Raw genomic sequence first — 23,301 nt, forward strand, 5'->3', positions numbered from 1 at the left:
GCTTGGACCATTATGCTCCGCTAAGAGGTCTAAAGTGGCTTGTTGTCCTGTCCAGAGGAGCAGAAGGTGCTTTGATCGTTGCTGGAATTGCAGCTGAAAAGACCCTACACCTCTGTCAGCATTACAACGACGGCCGGTGGCAAAGAGCCCTTTTGATACCTGGTTGCTTTTATCATGTATCTGTCTTGGGACCACACTGCTGTTTTAAAAGATTGGAGCACTTTGGTTTTTTTCCCTGTTTATCCTTTTTCCCACCTAGAAAACTTCCATTGGCTAAAGGAACGGCATGTTAGGTTTTGTCAAGAACCGAACCAGAGGTTTAAGACAGTCAGGAGAAGTGCAGGAAAAAATCACAGGAGCCCCTAACCGAATCTTGAGAGAGGGCTGGGGGAGGAGGTCACTGCCTAGAGGAAGTGGGGTCAAGTTGAGACTGAAAGGGGCCAATGGCTGGGAAAAGAATGTTCTGGACAGAGGTGAGAGCACACGCAAAGAGCCTGCAAGAGGAAGCATGACATGCTCCAGAATCTGTTTAGCTCTAATTGGACAGGGACAATCTTCTAAAAAGAAACGTTGAGACGCAAAGCCTCCATAAAATCTTTAAGAAAAAAGAATGAGGGGAATGCATTACGATGTCTTCACAAGTGTATGGTACGATTTCATTTCAGGTGCCCAACCCAGGATGCACACCTTGTGAAGGGCAGAGAGGTCATGGACAGGTATCTCCCACCTGTGCAGCGACTTCAGGGTCAATTTATTCCACTCCATTTATCAGAGCAGCAGCAACTAAAAAGACGGTAAGAATTTGCAACGATATGGATGGACCTAAAGAACATTATGCTGAGTGAAATAAGTCAGACGAAGAAAGACAAATACCATATGATCTCACTTATACGTGGAATCTAAAGAACAGAATAAATGGGCAAACTAAACAGAAATAATCTCAGAGATACAGAGGAAAAACTGATGGTTGTTAGACGGCAGGGGGTGGGGATGAGAGAGAAGGTAAAAAGATTAGAAAGCACAAATTAGTAGTCACACTATTGCCACAGGGATATGAAAGACAGTTTGGAAACTACAATCAATAATGTTGTAAAGATTATGTAGGGTGTCAGATGGGCACTTGTTTTATTAGGGAGACCACCTCAGGGATGATATAGATGCCTGATCACTGCACTGTACACCTGAAGCTGAAACTGAGTAATACTAAAGATCAACTATAATTAAATATATATATATACATAGTCACGGGATATGGAGTATACAGCATAGAGAATAGAGTCAATGGAACTGTAACAGCTGTATACGATGTCAGAGGGGTAGTAGACTGGGGGAAGAGGGTTATCACTTTGTGAGGGGTGTAAATGTCTAACTAGTACATTGTTTTGTACACCTGAAACTAATAAAAAAAGAGAGAGAGCAATAAACAACAAAACAGACTGTAAGAATACAGTCTTTGTAAGCACTGTGACTCTCAGAGGGCCTGATGATTTAACAAAAACGTTACCTCAAGTCTCATCAAACCAAAAGTACAGAATCTCTGGGTCAAGTCCAGAGACTGACGACCATGGAATCGAGCAATTTCTTTAAACAAGAGCACGATGGGTGAGTTAAGAAAATAAGACCTCCACTCAATGTTTTATATCAAACATGGAAAAGTTCAGAGAGACATGAAGTTTTAAAAGTTTAAAGGTGCCAGGGCCAATCTACATTGTAGTTTAAAAAAAAAAAAAAGCTGGGGGGAGGGAGAAGATGACAGGGGGCTGGTGGTTTTTCAACAACGTGGTAATTTTAAGAATGAAATGACCTGGGAAAGGGCGTGCTGCATTGTTATAAACCAGGATGTCAATGTGCTTGCTTCTACTTGGTCTAAACATGGAGATTAAGAAAATACAGCAAAGAAGGGAGGGTTTCTTCCAGAATAAACTGAGCTCCGGTTCTGCCCTGAAGTCACTGCATCACAGCAACTGCCACTTGATTCCGGGATTCCATCATGAGGTGGTATCGCATGTGTTTCTATTCAAGAAGCTAAGTTTCAGGAAATGAAGACACAAACACCGTCTGCTTAGTCATTTAAGTTTACGTGCAGTGCCAGCAAGTGCTGAAAATTCTCATTATGTAACCAGACAAATATTACGAAACTGCAGTCACTGTGCGGCCTGGGGCTCTACCAGCCCTTTCTTCCTGCGAATCAAACCTGCAGACACTCACCTCCCACAGGTGGCCAACGATGGGTGCATCCGCCCAGGAGTGCTCAGCATTCAGACCCATTTTCCCGTTTTTGAAGACGATAAATGTGAATGACTTGTCAAACCACCTGCGGGAAACGAAAATGTTTATGTCACGTAAATGTTTCAAAAGACAAAAAGAAAACGTTGTTGTGGATGGGTTCGTTGACTTTGCACCCACCCCTCGAACAGCTCTACGGAGTAAATAATAAAAGCACACACAGGACCCCAAGTCCTTCATTTCTTCCCTGTTCCAGACACAAAGGTAAGCTTTCATGTACCGGAGACTAGAAGAACAGGACATCTTTTTGACAACTGCAGAGAAACGGGAAGCTAGGCGGACACATGCCCACACCGCAGCAATCCCTGCCCCCAACCTGACAGGAAGGCAGGGCCTCACTTTACAGCTAAGGAAAAGGTGTCTCCAGGACCTGGGACAGCCTCAGGGTACCAGTGAGCAAGGCCAGAGTGACAGTCAGGTCAGGCCCCGCCCACCATCTCCTGCAGCCACACCTTATTAACATCTCCAAACAGAGGTTGTCATGCAGAGAGGAAGAATCTCAAATTTGCTGCTTCTTCAGCTGTGTGTGTGTGTGTGTGTGTGTGTGTGTGTGTGTGTGTGTGAGAGAGAGAGAGAGAGAGAGAGAGAGAGAGAGAGAGAGAGAGTTTTTTGGTGACAAGAAGAGAATTAAGAGAATTTTTATGCTAGCCTGATTCCTTAACCTTTTCACTGCAATCGCTGAGTTCAAGTTTGTTCTCCAACATGTGTCAAAAATCCACAGAAAATAATTGCAGTATTTATATTTTTAAGTAAATACAGTTAAGGTGCTACATTTTATTAACATATGTGATTACTTTAAAGTATAAAAATATCCTATTGTTATTCATTCTTGAAAAACACAAAAATATAGAAAGACCTGCTTTCCTAAAAGTCCTTTCTGGAACACTGAGCTCGCGGGGTAAAGTCGAATGCCGCAGTCGGCAGCATGGAAATATCATTCAACTATAGACGCACATGGCAGTGAAAATGTTAAGAGCAGAGGTAACGTGTGGCTGGGGTCAGCCTTATGTAACATTTCTTCCAAGTTCACAGGCAAACTAGTCTTTCAGAGAACAAGTACAGTACCTGTCAAAACACCTGCCATGCAGTAGAGACTTGGCATAGCTATCCATTGACGTATCCGGGTCCTCCTTTTTATATCCCTGTTCCGTTTCATCTAATGTCACGAAGAATGCTGCCTTTTCCACGGCGTCGAGAGACTGCTTATTTTTCCCACGTCCAAAATAGGCCTGACGACACTTGGCCCAGGGCACTCTGCAGTAAGGATTCGATACAGTTAAACCTACAGCCCTGGGGTGACAGCTCCTTGCACGTGATATTTGAAATGACAGTGTTTTTCAGTTTTGTAGGAAAACCACACGCTTGTGATTTTCTCTATCCGACTGCCTGCCAGCTGGACTGCTTGGTCTGCGGACAGGAGACTATTATCTCGTTATGCGTTCCAGACCGGAACACAGGGCCTGCTGTGTGACTGTTTAATAAATGCTCACTGGCCCCTGAGCTCAGCTGTCTGGGGGCCACAGAATCACAGAGAGAACTTTCTCCCCGCGCCCCCTCATGGGGATAGTCCTAAATAAGTTCCAGCAGCGGAAGTCACAGCAAGTCTGCGTGAGCACTCCCCTCGTGCCAGGCTCCACTCCCAGTCTGGTCCATGGACTGGCTCACAGACCTACACTGCCACTCCCATCTTTCAGATGGCAAGACTGAGGTACAGAGATGAGATCACAGCTGCTTTGTAGCAGGGAAGGATTCAAGCCCAGGCCAGCCTGCCCCGAGTCCACGCAACTAATGACACAAGACACCCTGTGATGTGGGGTGCCCCAGGAGCCAAATTCAAGGGATTCTTTTCCATCCCACCTTACATGAGATAGCGGGGCTGACGTGACAGCCACTTCTCCAGGGTCGCCCCAGCCATGGCTTCCTCTAATCACTCCTGGGGCCCCTCACCCCGGCCCTCCCCAGGTCCTGTGCCCGTCCACCCTTCCAGACCAGGGTCATCTGGTCTCTGTCTCCCACCCTCTCCTCTCCCCAACACTCAGCTGAGATGGTCCACAGGCGCCCCCTCCCAACCCTTGGCCCCGCTGACTCTCAGTCAGCACTGGGGACATGGGGCTCATTCTGCAGGACACTCCTCACTGCTGTGCACGGACTCATGCCCCAGTGGTCGCTGAATTCTCCTGGTTTCTTGGACAAGCCTCCCCTTCCACTCATAGCACCCGCTTCCCGTCCTCACTGCTGGGGGACCCCTTCTGCTTTCAGGACCAGAATCATCTCGTAAGTCTGCTTGGGTCACTCCAGCCTAAACTGGTCCCTTTACTGGCACCCAGTCACAGGACCAAGGCCAAATGTAGTCGGGCACACGGGACCCATCCTGCCTCAAGACCCAGGGTCCCCAGCAAGCTGTGCTGCCCCGGCAGGTGGCCCACCCCCAGACACCTCTGTCACCCTGCGTGCCCTCACCATGGGCATTTTCCTCTTCTCTGCCGAAGGGCCACTCCCCATCCGACTCCCAGTGCTGCTGTAACAGGTGCCACATTGCTGTACCTCAGGGCTTCTCAACCAGGGACCCTAAGCCCCCAGGCCACACTGGGCAAATCTGAAGACAGTTGCACGTGTCACAAGTGGGGGACTGCTGCTGGCATCCTATGGTCCCCCAACCCCAAACAATTATCCAGCCCCAAACATATTGAGCCGAGGTCGAAGACAGTCTGCCCTCAGCATCTGCACAAGCCCAGTTCTCAGGTAAACAGAGGCCTCTCAATGACCAGCAGACAAGGCAGGAAATGAACCCTGACACAGTCCTTGGTTTAAACTCATTGTTTCCTAAATTAAATATAAGGCAGCCCCGTGAGAAAGCCTAACTCCTTACTTCTGTGTCATGTGCTCTGGTACCTGTGCACACAGACGCCTGCCTGTCACACACAGAGATGCCCAAGGGGACCCAAGGGTGGTGGTGGGACCTGCTCCCTCAGAACAGAGCCAGGCTGACGAGGGTTCTCGTCCCACTCGTGTCCCCAGGGGCCTCGGACACACGCCTGCCCTCCAGCAAGCTGCTGGGGAAGATGAGAGCCATGTGCTACCCCCACAGCCCAGACACCACCGGTGTCACGGGGAGCTGCACACCTTTCTCCCGCAGTGAGGGCCGCCAGCTTCTCCTCCCCAGCCTGAGGCTCCGAGGGGTCGTCCAAGATCCTCTGCATCTGCTGCTCAATCTCTCGGGGCTTCAGCAGCCGGCCGTCGTGGTACAGCCAGACCTTGAAGTAGCGCCCTCTGTGGAACACGACGATGTGCTTGCTGTCCCTTATGTGCTGGATGGTGTCTGGGGTGGGGGCGGGGGGCGAGACATAAAACCCACAAGCACAGGTCAGAGGGAGGAGAGAACGTCACCCCCGGCTTTTCAAGGGCACCAGCTGCGACCCCGGCGTCCCTCTACTCAGCTCATAAGTCCGTTTCTCGAGAGTCCGTAGAGGGTTAAGTGCAGCATCAGAGCTGAGAGCTCTGCACGCAGGCCTGGCTTCCAGACCCTGCTCGGCCGCTCACTGGACATATCGTCTCAGGCCAAAGACTTGGCCCTCGCTAAGCCCCCATCTTCTCATCTATGATATGGAGCTAGTTCTCTCGTACGGATACTCAAGGATGAAAAGACTTGTTCCTGGTCTCAGAGGAAAAGCTTTCGGCTTTTCCCCATGAGTCTGTTAGCTATGGGCTTGTCACATGTGGACTTTACTATGTTGAGGTATATTCTCACCACTTTTATTCAACGTAGAACTGAAGTCCTAGCCAGAGCAACTGGGCAAGAAAAAGATAAAGGCATCCAGGGCCGGCCCGGTGGCTCAGGCGGTTGGAGCTCCGTGCTCCTAACTCCTGCAGGTTTGATTCCCACATGGGCCAGTGGGCTCTCAACCACAAGGTTGCCAGCTTGATTCCTCGATTCCTGCAAGGGATGGTGGGCTGTGCCCCCTGCAACTAGCAACCCAACTGGACCTGGAGCTGAGCTGCGCCCTCCACAACTAAGACTGAAAGGACAACAACTTCACTTGGAAAAAAGTCCTGGAAGTACAGACTGTTCCCCAATAAAGTCCTGTTCCCCTTAAAAAAAAAAAACGAAAACAAAAACAAAACTAAAAAGATAAAGGCATCCAAATTGGAAACGAAAACTGTCACTGTCTACAGACAACATGGTATATCTATCACATATACAAAACCCTAACGACTCCACCAAAAAACTGTTAGAAATAATAAACGAATTCAGTAAAGCAGGATACAAAATCAATATACAAAATTATATGCGTTTCTATACACTAATAACCAACTATCACAAAGAGAGATTAAGAAAGCAATCCATCTACAATTGCTTCGGAAAGAATAAAACCCCTAGAAATCAGTTTAACCAACGAGGTATAAGATCTATGCACTGAAAACTGAGACACTGATGAAATTGAAGGCGACACAAATAAATGGAAAGATAGTCCATGTGCGTGGTTTAGAAGAATTAATATTATTAAAAGGTCCATACTACCCAAAGCAATATATAGATTCAGTGCAATTCCCATCAAATTCCAATGACATTTTTCACACAAGTAGAACAATCCTAAACTTTGTGTGGAAACACAAAGACTCCAAAGCCATCTTGAAAAGGACAAAAGCTGGAGGCATCACAATTCCTGACTTATATTACAATACTACAAGAATCAAAATAGTATGGTACTGGATCAGTGGAAGAGAAAATAGAGCCCACAGGTAAATCCACACATATCTGGTCAATTAATTTATGACAAGGGAGTCAAAAATACACAATGTAGCCTTGAACCCAAGAGAAACGAAGTCGGGAAGGCCCAACAAAGACAAAGGGAAGTCAACAACAGAAGGAACATTCTCAGGCCTGAAACCTTGAAAACCTCAGGCAGTCACAGCAAATCCGTGATCGCCTTTGACATTTCCCGCACCACCTCCTGACGCTGACATTAGGAGGAAAAGAGCCGCTTCCCAGAGGGACCCTGAGGACGTGCCACTCACCGGTTTCCTCTCCTGGGATCCGAGACGTGTTGAACATTCGCTCCCACTGAGCAGAGCAGAGTGGGACTGTGGACCCCAAAAGAAGAATCTGTGACAGGAAAATGTGTCAGACTAATAAAAATTCCACGGGGGGAGAAAAGGAGCACATTCAGGCCACACATTCAAATGCTGGATTTGTGCTCTGTGCACACAGTGTGATCTGACTTAATTTTTCCCAGTCTCCATAAAGAACAGCCGTTCCCTGGACGCCAGGTTTCACTGAGGACTTGCGGAACCATGACAGGGCACAGCTTCCTAGGTTGTTACTGCCTAGATGACACACTCTCATCGGTCAGGTATAAACTGACACTTAAACCGACGGGGTATTTACAAAAGAAATGTCTTGTTTCTCTTGAGCTGTTCACCAGCTAAATTATTTTCCTTCAAAAGTTAACTAAGAGTTTCTTCCAGGGGCAAATTACAGAACTGAAGTACATCAGACGGATGTCCACGTAGGACACGCAGGAGAATTAAATCTCGGAATAATTATGCAGAGCGCAAGAAGCTAGACCGCAAGAGAGCACACTGTATGATTCCATCTATATAAAGCTTTGGAAAATGAAAAATGGTCTAAAGTGACAGAAGGCAGATCAGAGGTTACCTGGTGGGTGACTGATGGGGAAGGGGCACAGAAAGGGACGGGGACAGGGTAGGGAAATATCACAAAGGGGCACGAGGAAACTTTTGGGGGTGATGGATATGTTCACTATCTTGATGGTGGTGATGGCTTCCTGGGTGTGTGTGTGTGTGTATACTGTATTTTGCTGTGTATAATAAGCTCCCGTGTATAATGCACACCCACGTTTTTGGCCTGAACTTTCAGGGGGGAAAAATCTTTCATTTTAATTTTTTAATTCAAATTTTTATTCATTTACATTTAGGTATTTGTTTTTTGCATTATAAAGGAATTGTAGCACTCATTTTTTAACATTATGGTACCAGAAATTTTATGTAACAAATACTTACAAAACACAAGAACAGATACAAGGTACTACAAGAAATTTTATGTACCGGTAACAAATTTACGATATTTACGCATCCTAGAAAGCCAACAACTCTTCATTGTTGCAAGTTCTTCATAAGTTCAAAACCGATTATCGTATTCGAGGGCATTATTTTGCATACGGATATCATTATTGATTTCTAGAGCTACACTTTTAACTCATAAGCATAAACAAAAGAATTAGAAACATTTATCTAGATACAGAATTAGTGCTACCCATGTAAAATGTGCATCCTTATTTTTCCCTCACAACTTTGGGCAAAAAAGTGTGCATTATACACAGCAAAATACAGTATATGTCAGAACTGACAAATTAAATATACTTCAAGTATGTGCAATAAATCAATAATACCTCAATAAAGCTGTTTTAAAAGAATTTTTTTTAAAAAAGCAGTTTGTGCTCACTGGTTTGATTTCCTCCCGGTCCAGTTTGCGTCTATAGAGCAGGATGGCGTGGATTGCGTTGCCTGCTCTTGCTGCCTGTATGTGAGTCGGCAGGACATAGAGCAAGTCCTGAAATGGGAATACACGTGTCAGCAGGGAAAATGTTCATAGGAAAGACAGGCTGATTTACATACATGACAAAGCACTTCGACACTGTTAAAATAGTTCCATACATGTGGTCACTTATACCTGCTCTGCTAGAAAATAAATTGTACTTTCATTTCCTATACTTTGTCCATATTATTTTGTTTATGTTTTATAAGAACACAAGCCCCCAAGGAATTCTTGGGATTTTAAAGGGAACAGTAGCTTTTAAAATGAAATCTTCAATAAACAGAATTCAAATTTTTAAAAGATAGTATTCTGCCCCAAATATATTCCTATAATGCAAAAATAAATAAATAAACAAATAAATAAACAATCAGATAGGAAGTTTTCTGAATGAGAAGTAACCAAAAGTTAAAATAACTTTTTACGTAGAGCAGTGCCTGCAACGTTCTAAATTCTGAGACACATTTTGTTCTAAATGTCATTTTCCATGACTGGAAGGAAAGGCCAACGGACACAGGTCTACACTATAATCTGAGAGTATGTCTTCAATTATGTAGGAAAGTGCTTTTGTAGGAAAGAGACAGGAATGAAAAGGTACCCGGTGGACAGCTCCCTCTCGAAAAACATTCTATGTCCCACACTAACCATTTTTCTGTAAGTTTGAGATTGTTTCTGATGGGGAAAAAAATTAAAATAAAAAGAGAAAATTTTAAAAAGGAGAAAAACAGAAAAGAAAACCAAACAATAAAAAAAGAGAAAAAGGGGGGTTAAAATAAAAGGAAGCAAGGACAAAAATAAAGAGGAACTGAAAGAATTTGATGCATCAGTTATTGAACGGTGACCCGGAACCCAACAGGAGGGGCTCCTAACACAATTAATGACGTGTGCTCTCCTAGCCCCTCAGTGTCTCCAAAGACAAAGAACAAAGACAGGAAACGACACGCAACATGTGAGCCCCGGAGTCTCAGGGCGCAGGACAAAGCTCAGCGTGCGGGCAGTGGGCAGACTCTTGGCCACCTGGCTGTCCCTGAGCCTTCACGTCACGGTGGCACCGCCACGCAGAGCTCGGTTAAGAAAGCCAGCAGAGGCACACAACTCTGTGAGGACTCCCTGCTGGTCACGAGGGCACGTTTGTGACCCAGATTTCTCTGAAGTAGCTTGTTGCCCTTGAGCTACTTGGCAAACACAGAAGGACATCCATGTTGCTCTCCGGTGTCGGAGGCAGGTGCTGGGCTCCCTGGTGGAGCATGGAGCCTTGGACAGTGGAGGCAGAACCGGGAGCAGCACGGCCCCAGCGCCCGAGCTTCTGCAGGACAACCGGCAGGGCCACGAAGATGCCGCCCCGCTGCTCGGCCCCCACCGGACAGGCCACGCAGCCGGAGAACTGGCTCACCATGGCGTAGTAGTTGCTATTCACCATCAGCGGCCCGCGTCCTCGCAGGTAGATGTATTCCTCCCACCAGTCGCTCACCTGTTGGTGCAAACAGACAAGCTCAGGAAGTGACGCAGGCGCCCAGGGCTCTGCTGAGTGCATTTTGTGCAAAAAAGTGGGAAATGGAAAGTGATTTTTGTTTTCAAGTCATGACATAGCTAGAGGGTAGATCCACTTCACTTTAGAAATGGTTAAAAAAAAAAAAAAAAAGACCAAATGGAAAATAAGTGACAACTGTTTGTTGACATTTCTTAATAATCATTATTATCCAAAAGTATGCTACAGACTGCTTCTCCTGGCTCTGCTTGCTGGGTGTCCCTGAAGTGGCCACCTCTCAATCCCGTCTGGTTCCCTTCAGAGCCGTGGTGCTAACACGGGGCCCACATGTGTCGTCGTCACTCCCCAGCACGACGTCCCGCTATCCCCCAAAGGGCCAGCCACCTCTTCCTGACCACACCCACAATGCTTCTGGATGAACTCCCCCCCCCACTTTGTGTTGAAGTGCACGTACACAGAATGGTGCGTGTGTCAGAGTCTACGTGTGCGTGTGAACATGTTTAACGACTCAACACACCTGTGTAACCGGCACCTGATCAGAAACAGAACATGACCCCGCTGCCACCGCTGCTGGCCCCTGGCGCTCCCTGAAGGCACTGACCACCCAACCAGACGCCCACCGCTAGCCCCATCCCTGGTTTTCTCTGGGTCCTGTTTTAACACCTTCTCTTCCAAGTCAGCTATTCCTCAAAACCCAGAGTCCCACCCCCACCTGTTTCATCGGCCAGATGTGCCCTTGCCTGCCACACTCGGGGAAGGCCAGCTGGTTCATGGAACTTTCATATTTTCACACCCAGAATTCCATCAGGAAAACTAGTGTGCACGTATACTTACATAATTCGTAGCCCACCAAGACTTTAACTTCAAATACCACTGTAACTTTGGCCCAAGAGTGACAGCAAAATCTTCCGCCAGAGCCATCATCCGCCTAAAGTCAGCTTCCTTCATAAGAGGTCTCACCGATTCCAGGTACTGGGGTTAAGGAGAAAAATGGGAGCCGAGTTAAAACTCCGTTGGTCAGTTTTCTGACCAAGAAATGTAAACCTCTTTCACAGATTGGAACCTCTTCCCCGAAACTGGTTGCGCCAGTCCTCACACCAGCTGGCTAACTAACTGCCACACTAAATGACGTTTTAGATCAGAGGTTTTAAACGTTTTTGTCCTTTACTGGCCCACAAGCTCCCCACACCCTGAATCACCACAAAATCACCAAAGCGACTTCTAGATGGACAAGGTCCCAGTTTGGTTAACCAGGAAATGTCAGTGATGACTTTTCTCCATTATCTGGCTCGTAGCGAGAGCTCCGTTCTCAGCTAAGCTATGATGTTCTGATGAAATGGGGGTGGGGGGGGTGGAGCTCAAAGTGTGGGGCAATTCTGCCCCAGTGCTCAGGACTGCAAAACAGGAAGGAGGAGCCAGAATCACGACCGGGGGCGGGGATGGTCCTGCCACCAGGTCAAGGCCAGATCTCCAGGTCCAGAATTTTCATAACATTGTGAAGGTACGTAATGCCACAGAATGGTTTAAAATAGTTAAAACGATCATGTTTATATTATATATGTTTACCATAATTTAAAACAATTAGTAATGTAATATAACAAAAGCACTGAATTGGACCCTTTGAACTGTACGGTATGTGAATTGTATCTCAATAATGCTGTTAAAAAGTTTTGCCAAGTGGTTTCTCTATCAAATATGATGCCTTTAAGAAAAAAAACACAAGCAAACACCTAAGATGTGCTGATACGTTGGCGGGGAAAAAAAATTTCGTATAACAGCCCTGTAAGGTGCACTGCTGGCAGCCCACACAGACACACGACAGAACAGACAATCACCATCAAGCTGTAAACTTTAATCCTACAGATGCCTGGCATGTCCCATGGGTGTGACCATGAGCTTGATGCCGCACCTACCCTGTTCACGGTGTCTTTCACGGCTGGGACCGGCAGACGCGGCAGAGATGTCTGGAAGCTGTACAACATGGGTTTTCGGCCTGAAAAGACCTTGACCATACCCTTAAAACAAAACGGTACACTTCAAAAGGTGAGACTGTGCAAATCTGAAACCAGTTCTCAAGTGCCTACAACTTGCCAACTATGTACAGATGTCCTGGGTGGTTTATTTTCCCTCTAGTTCATTTTCTGCCCCTACCCTTGCAGGCCTCGGCAAACAGGTCACCCCACAGAAAAAGCAGGTTGAATGAAAGCCTAGGTCTCACAGCTGCTTCGAGATCTCCTACCTGGTCCAGGAGGTGTCAGTCTCCAGCCAGGACCCTGCTCAGGCACCCTGCCTGGTATCACTGACTACACTTCTGCACGTGGGTAAGCTCACCCACCTACTTCTGCGAGACCCTTGGTTTCAGGATTGGCTCAAGGCTCTGGCAGGAATGGTGGGTGAGTAGGGGCTAAGCTGAGGTGCCTGGACCTCAGGCCAACCCCAGAAGCACTGTGGCCCCTTGGGTCCCTGTCAAGCCTAGTGGACAGCACACACTTGCCTGCCATCGGCCCTTACTTTAGGCTAGAATGACCTCAACTTGGTGTAATAACTGGTCATCTCACACTGACTAGACCTCAAAGTAATTTCTAGGGCTCATGGTGTGTGTGTGTGTGTGTGTGTGTGTGTGTGAGAGAGAGAGAGAGAGAGAGAGAGAGAGAGATTCTTGACGCTGAAGAGTGCTGGGACTCAACTGGACATCAGCCATGAAATTTCATCCTAGGGAATGTCATTTAACTTGTTTTGCAAAATATGGGAAATGATCTCTGAATCTCTTCTGGGTGTTAAATTCTGCTTCTCTGGAAATCAGAAAACATAATCCAAGCAATTAGCAGAAGTCGGTTTGGGAAAGAGTGAAGGGCAGAGTATGTGGTGGGTTCGCACCTGGGGGTGGCACCACCATGGCTCTCAAGACTTCTCTCCCAAACTGGCCCCCAGCAGGTGGCAATCAGCTCGCAGATGGAGCCAGCGTGTGCTGAGGTTGGGACAAACATCCATACACAGGGTAAAGGAGTGACACTCGGGCTGAGGGCCATGGGAGCTGGTGGGACATGCTGGAAGCCAAGGGTGAGTCGGGGAGACCTGGTCAGACTGGTCAGCCAAGGAAACCAGGTATACCTGACCTCAAGTTAGAAAAGCTACCAAGACGTGGAGGGACGGTACTTTTATTGGATAGGTAACCTGGATGACAAACCTAGTAGACATTAATGTAAAATGTTCAGAACTCACCAACATCATTAAGAAAAATGCTCTTGGACCCAAACATTGTGAGTCGTGGTGAATCCATCCTCTCCAGCAATTAGAGGTTAACCCCTAGTCATGAGCGAAGGGTCAAAGGTCCCATGAGGACTGCTTTCAAAAGTGAAAGCCACCCACACGAGACACTAGGCCAGACACAGAGGACTAATATCTCCTGATCTCACCGATCTGTGGAATCTAAGAGTCCAACTCATAGACATGGCACACAGAATGGTGACAGCCGGAGGCTGGGGAAATAAAGGCGTGTTGGCTCATGGGTCTACAATTTCAGTTACACGGAATAAATAAGTTCCGGGGGTCTACTGTATAACACGGGGCCTGGGACTGACAATACCAGAGACTCAAATGTTTGCTAAGAGGTAGATCTTAGATTAAGTGCTACCAAAGTAGGGAACAGAGGGTGGGGGGAGGGGTACATGGGAACGTTGCGGGGTGGTAAGTGTGTGGCACTGAGAGGGGTGACGGCTCCCCGGGTGTGATGCATCTCCAGACACAGCAAGCCGTGTGCGGTCACTGGCCACAGCTCTTCCATGGCAAGCACACCTCCATAAAGGGGTTTTAAACACGTGTACTCCAGCCCTGCTCTGACAGTGACATTCAATTACCATCCAGACTTTGGTGGCACGGCTCAATTTGCCGTGCTTGGCAAACATCCAGCCATGGTAGGACAGCAGCAGCTTCAGGGAGTAGCGCATCGTGACGATAAGGGCCACCCACAGGCCCGTGCCGAACAGGACGCCGCTGACCACGTTCTTTGTCTGGCTGGACATGGAGCCACTACCGGGACAAGACGAGACAAGCAGCAAATACGTTAGCAAGCAAGAGAGGCTGGGGGCGACAGCTCCGTGGGACACCGCCAGGCGCGGCGAGCCACAGCGGCCTTCCGCGGACACTAAGGAGACCGCAGACCCCGGACCAGGAAGCAAGAGTCGGGCCTGATCAGAGAAAGGACATGCATATTAATCCAACCGTCGAGACTCAGGCGTTGTTCTCCTCACCTTGAAATGAATCAGCCCCTTCTGCTTTGGCGGTCCTCAAAATGAACCCAGGCTAACGTGCGGAATGGGGGCAGGGGTTACACAACGTCCTCCAGGGTCTAGGGACGATGACAGAGGTGACATGAGGCCGTGGCCTGCCCCCATGACAACTACGCCCCCGATGGCCCTGCATCACCTCAGCTGGGGGCTCGCAGCAGTTCTACGCCTTTCCCATCCTGCTCTCTATGGTGTTTTTCCTCGAACAGAGATTTGGAGTTTGCCGTTACTCAGGAGAAACTCAGATCGTTTGGCAAAGCAATTCCCTCAACTATGTATATCAACAGGGCTAGTTTTTTTTTATCTAGGCAGGAATATTTATCATATATAAACCAAGAAACTGATCGGACAGAATGATCATTTAAATAATAAAGATAGAATATGTTTTCAGTTGCTAAGGAAAGTGATTATTTTATCGCAAAGATGAGCCTTTAGAAATGAGAGGAAATGCAGCTATTCACACATCTGTGGTTTTGCTTGTAGTTTTAGTTGTTTTGTGGAAACCGCAAAATATTTACAAAATAAAAACTAAGTCGTTTCAAATTACTAGAGTAAACCAATATACAACTTGAAGGTATCTCCAGTATTTGGAAACCACCAATTTAACATTTTCAAATACTTAAGTGAAACAGAAACACGTATCGTCAAAGTAAAATGCTTTTGCTTCAAAACTTGTATCTTTCTAGAACCTGTCCAATCTTGAGTTCGTTTAACCGTAGTCTCTACTCGAAACCTTCTTTTCTGAGTCTAATTTACACGCAAATGTGGATGTAAAGATTTAAGAACTTATCTTACAGATGCTCGACAGCTCAGTTGTCTCTAAGTGCTACCTCACCAAAGGAAAAAGACTTACTCAGTTCACAAATATCAGACATTATTTTTTATGTATATACATATAGTACTTCGAGAAAAAACCTGAGCAAAAAAACTTCTTGTGAAGAACACGTCCTTCTGAGGCTACAGGAGATGGACTAACACCCGGTCACCTGTACCTATGAACACAGCCTCTCAGAGATGTGAGAGATCCCTCCAGGAAGAGAGTTCCAGAACGGTCCTTGAGCCTGGGTGACACTGGCCTGTAAGCTGGTCTTTCTCCATTTGGGACAGGGATGGCCCAGTTACCCCAATTGGTTTAGAAGGACAAAGACACAAATCTTATGAAGATCCAGATTAAAAGGGCTTTAAATAGCCAACACTTCTAAATATAATCCAGTGTAAAGAGACAGCCCGCATTCAACAGTAAATAATCACCTGGTAAACCCACAACTGTCTGAAACGCAGGTAGGACTAGCACAGTGCGTGGGTCGAGCTGTCTGCAGGGGGTGGGCCTGTGCCCCTTGGGAACTAAACGATGAGAGGAGAGGCTAGGGACCGAAGTGTCGAGAGTGACAGGTCCCTGCCTCAGCTGCCCTGGCCCCCAGGCAGCCCAAGGCATCTGCTTCCACTGAAATGACAGGGAGTTTCTACGCCAAGTTTTGGACTCAGCTGGATTCTCAGGGACTCCTGTGAGTCCGGGGGCTTCTGAAGGAACAATGTTTAATTCCAAACAACCAGCAACGTGTTAGTTTATTTAAAAAGGCCCAGAGCCCATCTGTTTAGCTTAGGTCAGACCCCAACACGGCAGACATGGCCTGGGGACAGTGTGGACACACCCGGGCTGCATCTCATCCCTTAGGGACCCTACTTTCCACCCACAACTCCTGGCCCAAGAAACAAAGCCTGATTATGGGACAAGGATGTGGGGACTGTTATTTCTCTAGTAAGGGACCTGGCATGTTCAAGGGGGGTGGCACCCTTAACAGCAGCCCAGGACATGGGAAGAAAGCCGACCCTGAGAACTGCAGCAAAAGCTTCACACTGAATCCAGAACGGCAATAGGCATGTTATACTTGAAAAGACACAAAAATAGCAGCAGTAGCAACAACCATAACCCTGACCACTTCCTAGACGGTGTGAGATCTGAAGGGATTACTTACGTCGTGTCGAGGGTCCGATTGATTTTTGCAATTATTCCCAGCGAGGGGTCGATTTTGGCGTACATGGTCGACATCACGCCCACCACCACGATGAGCCAACTGGAGGGACTGGCCGGGTACACGCCCGTGATGATGCCATTCTGAAAACAGACACGCAGTGAGAACGTCCCGCCCACAAAATTGCAGGGCCTCTGGCAATGGGGGCCAGGGAGACGCCCGACAGTGGTGGGGTGGGTGTTTGCAGCACTCGGGCGGCTAAGCAGTCATGCTGTCACTACTGGAAATCTCCACCTGCAGCTGCTCCAACTTCTGTCCAGCTCCTTCCCTTCCTCTATTTCAGATCCAAAAGCCTCCCTCCCTACCCCTGACCCCAGGACATTAGAATCACCCCAGGGACTAGTGTAACATCCAGATTCCTGAGCTCCACCAAGACTCACTCATGACACCCATGGGTTACGGACGTCACTGAGCCAACCATGAAGTCCTCTCCCAAATCTGCTCTACCTGGGATGCCTGAGGCCGCACCCCCCACTCCAAAACCACCCCTCCCGAATCAAGACACTGCTTAACCCCGAAGTATTTACAGGAGACCTCACTCCATGCTGAAAATTTGCTGTAAGATTCTTTAGCCAAACCCCCCCACACCCCTAAAAAACAAAACCAAAAAGGAGCAGAAGGGAGAAGGAGGATGTATGAATCAAAATTGGCAAAATGCTGACCACGGGAGAAACCGGGAGAAGACTGGTACAGCTCTTTACTCTGTACTTCTGCGTATGTATCAAAGCTTCCAATTAAAAAAAAAAATTATTTTGAAAGTCATCATAGTAAGAGATGGATTTGACCAAGACAGTGGATTAAAAACTCTCAAAGCTTTATCTGAATGCTTCAGAAGATACTTGCATCCCTGGTGTTATTTCTATTGGATTCCTCCACTATCGAAAGGGAACAGATTTTAGCAAAACAAGTCAGATAGAAAAAGCAGAGAACCATATGATTTCACTGATATGTGGTATATAAAACTGAAAACAACAAAAGAACAAGACAAACAAATGAAGGAACAAAAACTCATAGACACAGACAATAGTTTAGTGGTTACCAGAGAGTAAGGGGGGTGGGGGGTGGGAGATGAGGGTAAGGGGGATCAAATATATGGTGATGGAAGGAGAACTGACTCTGGGTGGTGAACACACAATGGGATTTATAGATGATGTAATACAGAATTGTACATCTGAAACCAATGTAACTTTACTAACAATTGTCACCACAATAAACTTTAATTAAAAAAAAAAAAAAAGAAAGCTGTGGTAAAGAGTACTTATGAAACAAAAAAATACTAAAAAAAAAAAGAAAGGGAACAGATTTTAAACAAAGGGGGGGGGTGTCTTCTGGTATTCTCTGAAGTAAAAAAAGGTTATTTTAAAATAAATATACAAATATACAAAATTACGTTAAAATGGCAGAAAGAAGATTCCAGATTAAGTGCCTGCTGCTCCTCCCCCTGCAGCTGCTGACAGCTCTGCTGGCACCTCTTCCTCTGAGCGATGAGATGGTCCCCCAAAACCCCTTGATTGGGCATGGCCATGCACTGTTTTGTATCATATGTTTTCATACCTACTGGCCTTGCTTTCTCAGGTCTTTGAAATCAGAGAACAACATTTGCACTGTGGTAAAATGATGGCTGCTCCTTCTGCACCCCCGTTTTATCTTCCTCCATTTGAAAGTAATGAGGAAAGGTCTCAGCAAGGCCAGGAGGGCAAATCTCGCTTCCCCTACAGGTGACACCCCCTCCACTTCTGGTGGATCAGGCTAGACAACCAATGGGCTGTGACCGGCCATGTCCCTGGACTCCAGGACCTACTGGCTGAGCCCAGGGACACCTCTCCAGCCAGGGCCAGTTCCCAGGGACCCATCCACCTCCACGGTCACAGCTCTCACCTACTCTAGCTCCTGGGCCTTTCTCAGCAGCCCTCCTGTGCCCAACCCTCCAAAAAGAAACTTGGAGAATTAAAACACCACCTACTCAAAAACAAGACAGGTGCTTGAAACCGTGAATAAATGTCCTCTCTTTCAGGTAAACAGAACTGAGAACCTGTGAAGTTGACTGTACTTGAGTTTACGTGCATTATTTGTCAACGTTTGAATATTTTATCAGTGAGACAGATACCTGTTAAATAAACTCACTGCAGTTTCACACAGCTGGAAAACAATCCTTTTTCTAGAAGGTGTGTAGGATTCTGGACTTGGAGCAGGAGACTTGGATTTTAGTCTTAACTTTTCTTCTACCGAGCAGACCACTCACCAAGCCCAGACTTCCTCACCTGCCTGACAAGGTAATGACTTGCCCTACCTTCCTTTCGGAATTTCTTTAGGAACTCAGTGAGCCACAAAGGAAAGTGTTTCCTAAGACTTAAGTACCATGAAAAGAGAAAGTGTGCTAATTACCACTCTGAAATACTTATGCTTGAAAAGCACCCAGCAAACAGTTCTCGGTGTCAAAGTGCCTACTGTACAGATTTAAACGAGTTTCTGAGAACCTTGAATCTGATAAACTTCTTTTTCCAGGAATGAAGTCCAGACAGGTAGATCTGCTTGAGGGCCTCGTGGCTCAGCCGCAGGTCGATCCCATCTGGGGTAACTGTGAACTGGAAAGCCACGGCTTGGTGAGCTTCTGCCATCTTTACGGCCTCCTGGACAGAGAAGAGGACCATGTAACACCGTGGAACATTTTACAGGACAGTTGCCCTTATTAGAAGTGTAATTCGTTTTGAATTTAAGTTCCCCCCCCCCCAGTTGACAGATTCAACATTTGTCATTAACAGACCCAATTCTGTGATCACCCATCACCCTGTCCAGCACTATATTACACAGACAATCAGAGGCCCTGGGTCATCAGCAGAGTCCAGGAGTGAAAGCCCTCACCTCCGGCATGGCCTCCAGGCCCCAGGCCCATGGAAAGCCTTGCCCTCTGACCCCTGGCCCTGGCCATCCCCCCAGGCCATGCCCAGCTGACACAGGAAGCTGGGGGCTGTTTAGCAACGTGCCAAGGCAAACCCCATTCCTGCCAGCAGTCACCTGGAGGCCACAAATGAGTCTACAAGGGTCCTGAATCCTTCAGATAGAAACAGACTGACAGCAAATGCAAATGTGTGGTTGGTGTCTTGAAAAACCATTTTAGGCACCATCAGAGACTCTGAAAACCAGGCACAGAGTCCTCAGGATGGAGCTGGGCCTTCCTCCTCTAAGGCTGTGACTGAAATCAAACTCAACACAAGGGGTGGGGCATCCCTGGAGCATCTACCCTCCCCAAGCACAGCCCCCTGGGCTAGCTCTGCCCCACACACACCCCCAACAATGGAAAGTACCTTTCATTCCAGCTTCCCTGGAACCTACAGAATGTCCTTTGTTTCCCGTTATCCTTGCTCCTGTCTTCTTGCTCGGCTGCCTCCTGACATAGCCACCCCTTCCCTCAGGGCTTCCCCTCACTCCCAACGGGCCCTCTGCCACCTTCTGAAGGCACCTTCTCTTCCTAACCCATTTGTACAGAGCGCCACATGGATACAAAGGCAGCTAAGAGAGGGGGGGAAACTGACAAGAGCCATAAGAAAAATCTGAACTTGCACATGTGTGTTTTCTCATCACATGCAATTTTTCCTGTTTTCCCCCACGTACGCCCTCTCAGTGTAGAGGTAGGACCTATCACAAGAAACAGACACCCCGTTACAGAGGTCAGACTAGCCTAGTCGTCAGCCAGTCAGAACAAACGATTCCATTAGCAGGCCCTTGAAAGGCAACCAACTTTCATTCATTTGTTCATGCAAATGAACAAAAAAGTATTTGCTGACTGCCTCCTATGTGCCAGCCATGATGGGATCGAGATGCTGGCAGAAAAGGTCCCCCTGCCCTCCCTCAGCTCGGACAAGGAGGCAGAAAGAAGAGGGGACCTACCAGGGGACACTGATGCCCAGGAGGGCAGGCCTTTCTGGCCGAAAGTCGGGCCTGTGCAAGGACTCGAGGCAGACGGCAGGGGCAGAGTGGCTGGGGCCAAGGGAAAGACGGATGGAGTCAAGAGCAGGGCAGCCACAGCTGACTTCAGAAAGGATGGCCCAGAGGCAGCCAGGAGGCGCTGGGCTTTGCACTAAGGGCTATGGAAAGGCATCTCGGGCTTTAAGGCAGGGTATCTCTTCCTGTTCTGTTCTAAAGACCACCCTGGCTGCCATACAGAGCTTGGCTGAGGCGAGGAAGCAAGACCAGGGAGAAGCTGAGGCAGTGACCCGAGAGAGTGGTCCTAAGTGGGGACAGTGGGGTCGGGGAGGACGGCCGCTCCAGACAGGTGTAAGAGGCACTCTGGGGCTTCCGGTTTGCACCACCCGCTCAGCACAGCCATTCCCTGACATGAGAGGGAGTCTGTGTGGGAGGACAGGCTGGGGCTGGGAGCAGAGAAGTCACACGTGGACCCACCATATGTGATGTCACCAGGCAAGAGCAGAGGTGAGATGGGCACACCTGGGAAATGGCAACGCACAGAACCTGAGAGCTCCGCTTTGATGATTCTTGAAAAAAAAGCGGTGTAACCTTAGCTTAGTGCAATCTGTAACCATTCCAGAATGTCCACATACTATTTAGCAGGCATGGAGCAAGCATAGCCTGGGCAAGTTTAAAGGAATGGATCCCATTCTTGAAAGCAGCAAGCTCTCTAAGCAATGTGTTGCAGATGCCGTGTTTCCCCGAAAATAAGACCTAGCCGGACAATCGGCTCTAATGTGTCTTTTGGAGCAAAAATTAATATAAGACCCGGTATTATATTGTATTATATTATGTTATGTTATGTTATATAAGACCTGGTCTTATATTAATTTTTGCTCCAAAAGACACATTAGAGCTGACTGTCCGGCTAGGTCTTATTTTGGGGGAAACACGGTACCTTCAGAATGTTGAAGAGGGCACCCAAACCAATAGCTTGGATCCATTTCTCCAAAAGTATGCAAGTGGCTCTAAGATTCTCCCAGGCTAACTCAGTTCCCCACCCCCATTAAGGCCTTCAGCAGGGCGAGAGAGACAAGATTCGGCACAGCACGCACTTCGGCAAACAAAATTATGTGTCTGGCTATCCTTGCAATGATGTATGAGATTTCTCAAGGGCTTTACATAGAACATGAAGGGTTCACTCATGGTGTAGATTAAATATGGTATTTGTCGCCAATTCTGTCCAGAGACATGTGCGGACGTTTGCTCAGGAATCTAACCTCCGCTGGGGAGAGGCATACAGACTGAGAACATTTGCAGTCTCCTTCCAACGGCCTTGTCCGAACTCTCTGAAATTAACCAAGGATTTTCTTGCTTTGATTGGTTCAGACTAAAAACCACACGTAAGTGTCCTGACTACCCCCAAAATGGACAATCTGTTTCTCTCGTTTTGTAGGATGGCTGCCCTGAGCCGTAAGTGGGAACTAGTGAACCGGCCACTGAGAGGGGCTTGGAAAGCTCCCTTTGCAAATAGAATGAGTGGAAATTCCACCCTCAGTCCTGGTACCCACAGCCTCGAGGGTCCTTAAAAACATTTATAATTGGAATACCGCCTCCTGCAGCCACCAGGGAAATGCAAATCAACACCACAGCAGCATGCCACTGTCACCCCAGACCAGGATGGCTATAACCAAAAAGACGGCTGACAGGTGCTGGCCAGAAAGGAGGTGACGAGCCTGGGAACCCTCATGCCTGCTTTGGCAAACAGCCCAGCGGGCCCTCAGAAGGTTAAACACAGAGTTACCATGTGACCCAGCAATTCCACCCCTAGGCGTATGCCCAGGAGAAATGAAAACACACCCACACAAAAACATATGAAAACGCATACACGTATGTCCACACCGGCATTACTCATAATAACCAAAAAGCGGTAAAACCTGAATGTACTTTCACTGATGAGTGAGTAAACAAAATGCAGTCCATCCACATAATAGACACTTATTTGGCCATAAAAAAGAACGAAGCACTGAAAATGTTATGCTTAAGTGAAAGAAGCCAGATACAAAAACCCACATAGTGTATGCAAAATGCCCAGAACAGGCAAAACCAACAGAGATAGAAAGTAGAGTAAGTGGTCGCCTAGGGCTGGAAGCGATGGGGCTGGGGGGGCAGGTGATGGCTAAGAACAGGAGGGTTTCTTTTTGGAGGGATGAAAATGATCCAAAACTGAACGTGGGGGTGTGTGCACGTACTGCTTTCTTTCTTTTTTCTTTTTACGTACTTGCTTTCAATGAGTGGATTGTATGGAGGTGAATTGTATTGCGACAAAGTTATTTAAAAAAACAACACTGCCTCATGAAATTGAAGCGGTGTTTGTTTAACATTTAAGCACTTAAACCCTCCTCAAACATATAATTCAGGTAGGCAGGCAGGTGATGTGCCACTCGCCCTTTGTCCCCTCGTGTGTCCACCCTAATGCTCCATGCACACTAAGGGAACCTTCTGACAATGGCTACCTTGTGGTATTAAGGAATGACTGTTAAACAGTTTCAGGTGTTTTCAATATTGTAGTCACGTGCACACTGTAGCTGCTAACTTAGCATTACATACTGAAATATTTACCAATGCACTTTTATCTTGTATTATATCTGGGATTTGCTTCAAAATCACTGGGGGTGGGAGGCATGGACAGACCCAGGTTATGAATTGGCTGCATGTAAGAACTGGTGACACTGGTGGCCATATGGG

The 23,301-nt window shown here is 47.3% G+C and overlaps 1 protein-coding gene across 1 annotated transcript in view; it reads right to left on the bottom strand.

Annotated features, from left to right (window-relative positions):
• Window positions 1-23,301, bottom strand: part of CPT1A (carnitine palmitoyltransferase 1A) — a 57,016-nt gene that overhangs the window by 15,398 nt on the left and 18,317 nt on the right. Inside the window, exons 2-12 of the mRNA XM_074336847.1 lie at window positions 19,125-19,277; window positions 16,591-16,730; window positions 14,186-14,357; window positions 12,242-12,343; window positions 11,163-11,300; window positions 10,233-10,310; window positions 8,750-8,857; window positions 7,303-7,390; window positions 5,410-5,605; window positions 3,352-3,540; window positions 2,209-2,314 (exon numbers count right to left, since the gene is read on the bottom strand). Of these exons, the coding sequence (XP_074192948.1) occupies window positions 2,209-2,314; window positions 3,352-3,540; window positions 5,410-5,605; window positions 7,303-7,390; window positions 8,750-8,857; window positions 10,233-10,310; window positions 11,163-11,300; window positions 12,242-12,343; window positions 14,186-14,357; window positions 16,591-16,730; window positions 19,125-19,265 (1,458 nt within the window). The 5' untranslated portion in view covers window positions 19,266-19,277. The remainder of the gene's footprint in view (window positions 1-2,208; window positions 2,315-3,351; window positions 3,541-5,409; window positions 5,606-7,302; window positions 7,391-8,749; window positions 8,858-10,232; window positions 10,311-11,162; window positions 11,301-12,241; window positions 12,344-14,185; window positions 14,358-16,590; window positions 16,731-19,124; window positions 19,278-23,301) is intronic.

The sequence above is a fragment of the Rhinolophus sinicus genome, linkage group LG06 (assembly GCF_036562045.2).
Source record: "Rhinolophus sinicus isolate RSC01 linkage group LG06, ASM3656204v1, whole genome shotgun sequence".
Lineage (NCBI taxonomy): Eukaryota > Metazoa > Chordata > Mammalia > Chiroptera > Rhinolophidae > Rhinolophus > Rhinolophus sinicus.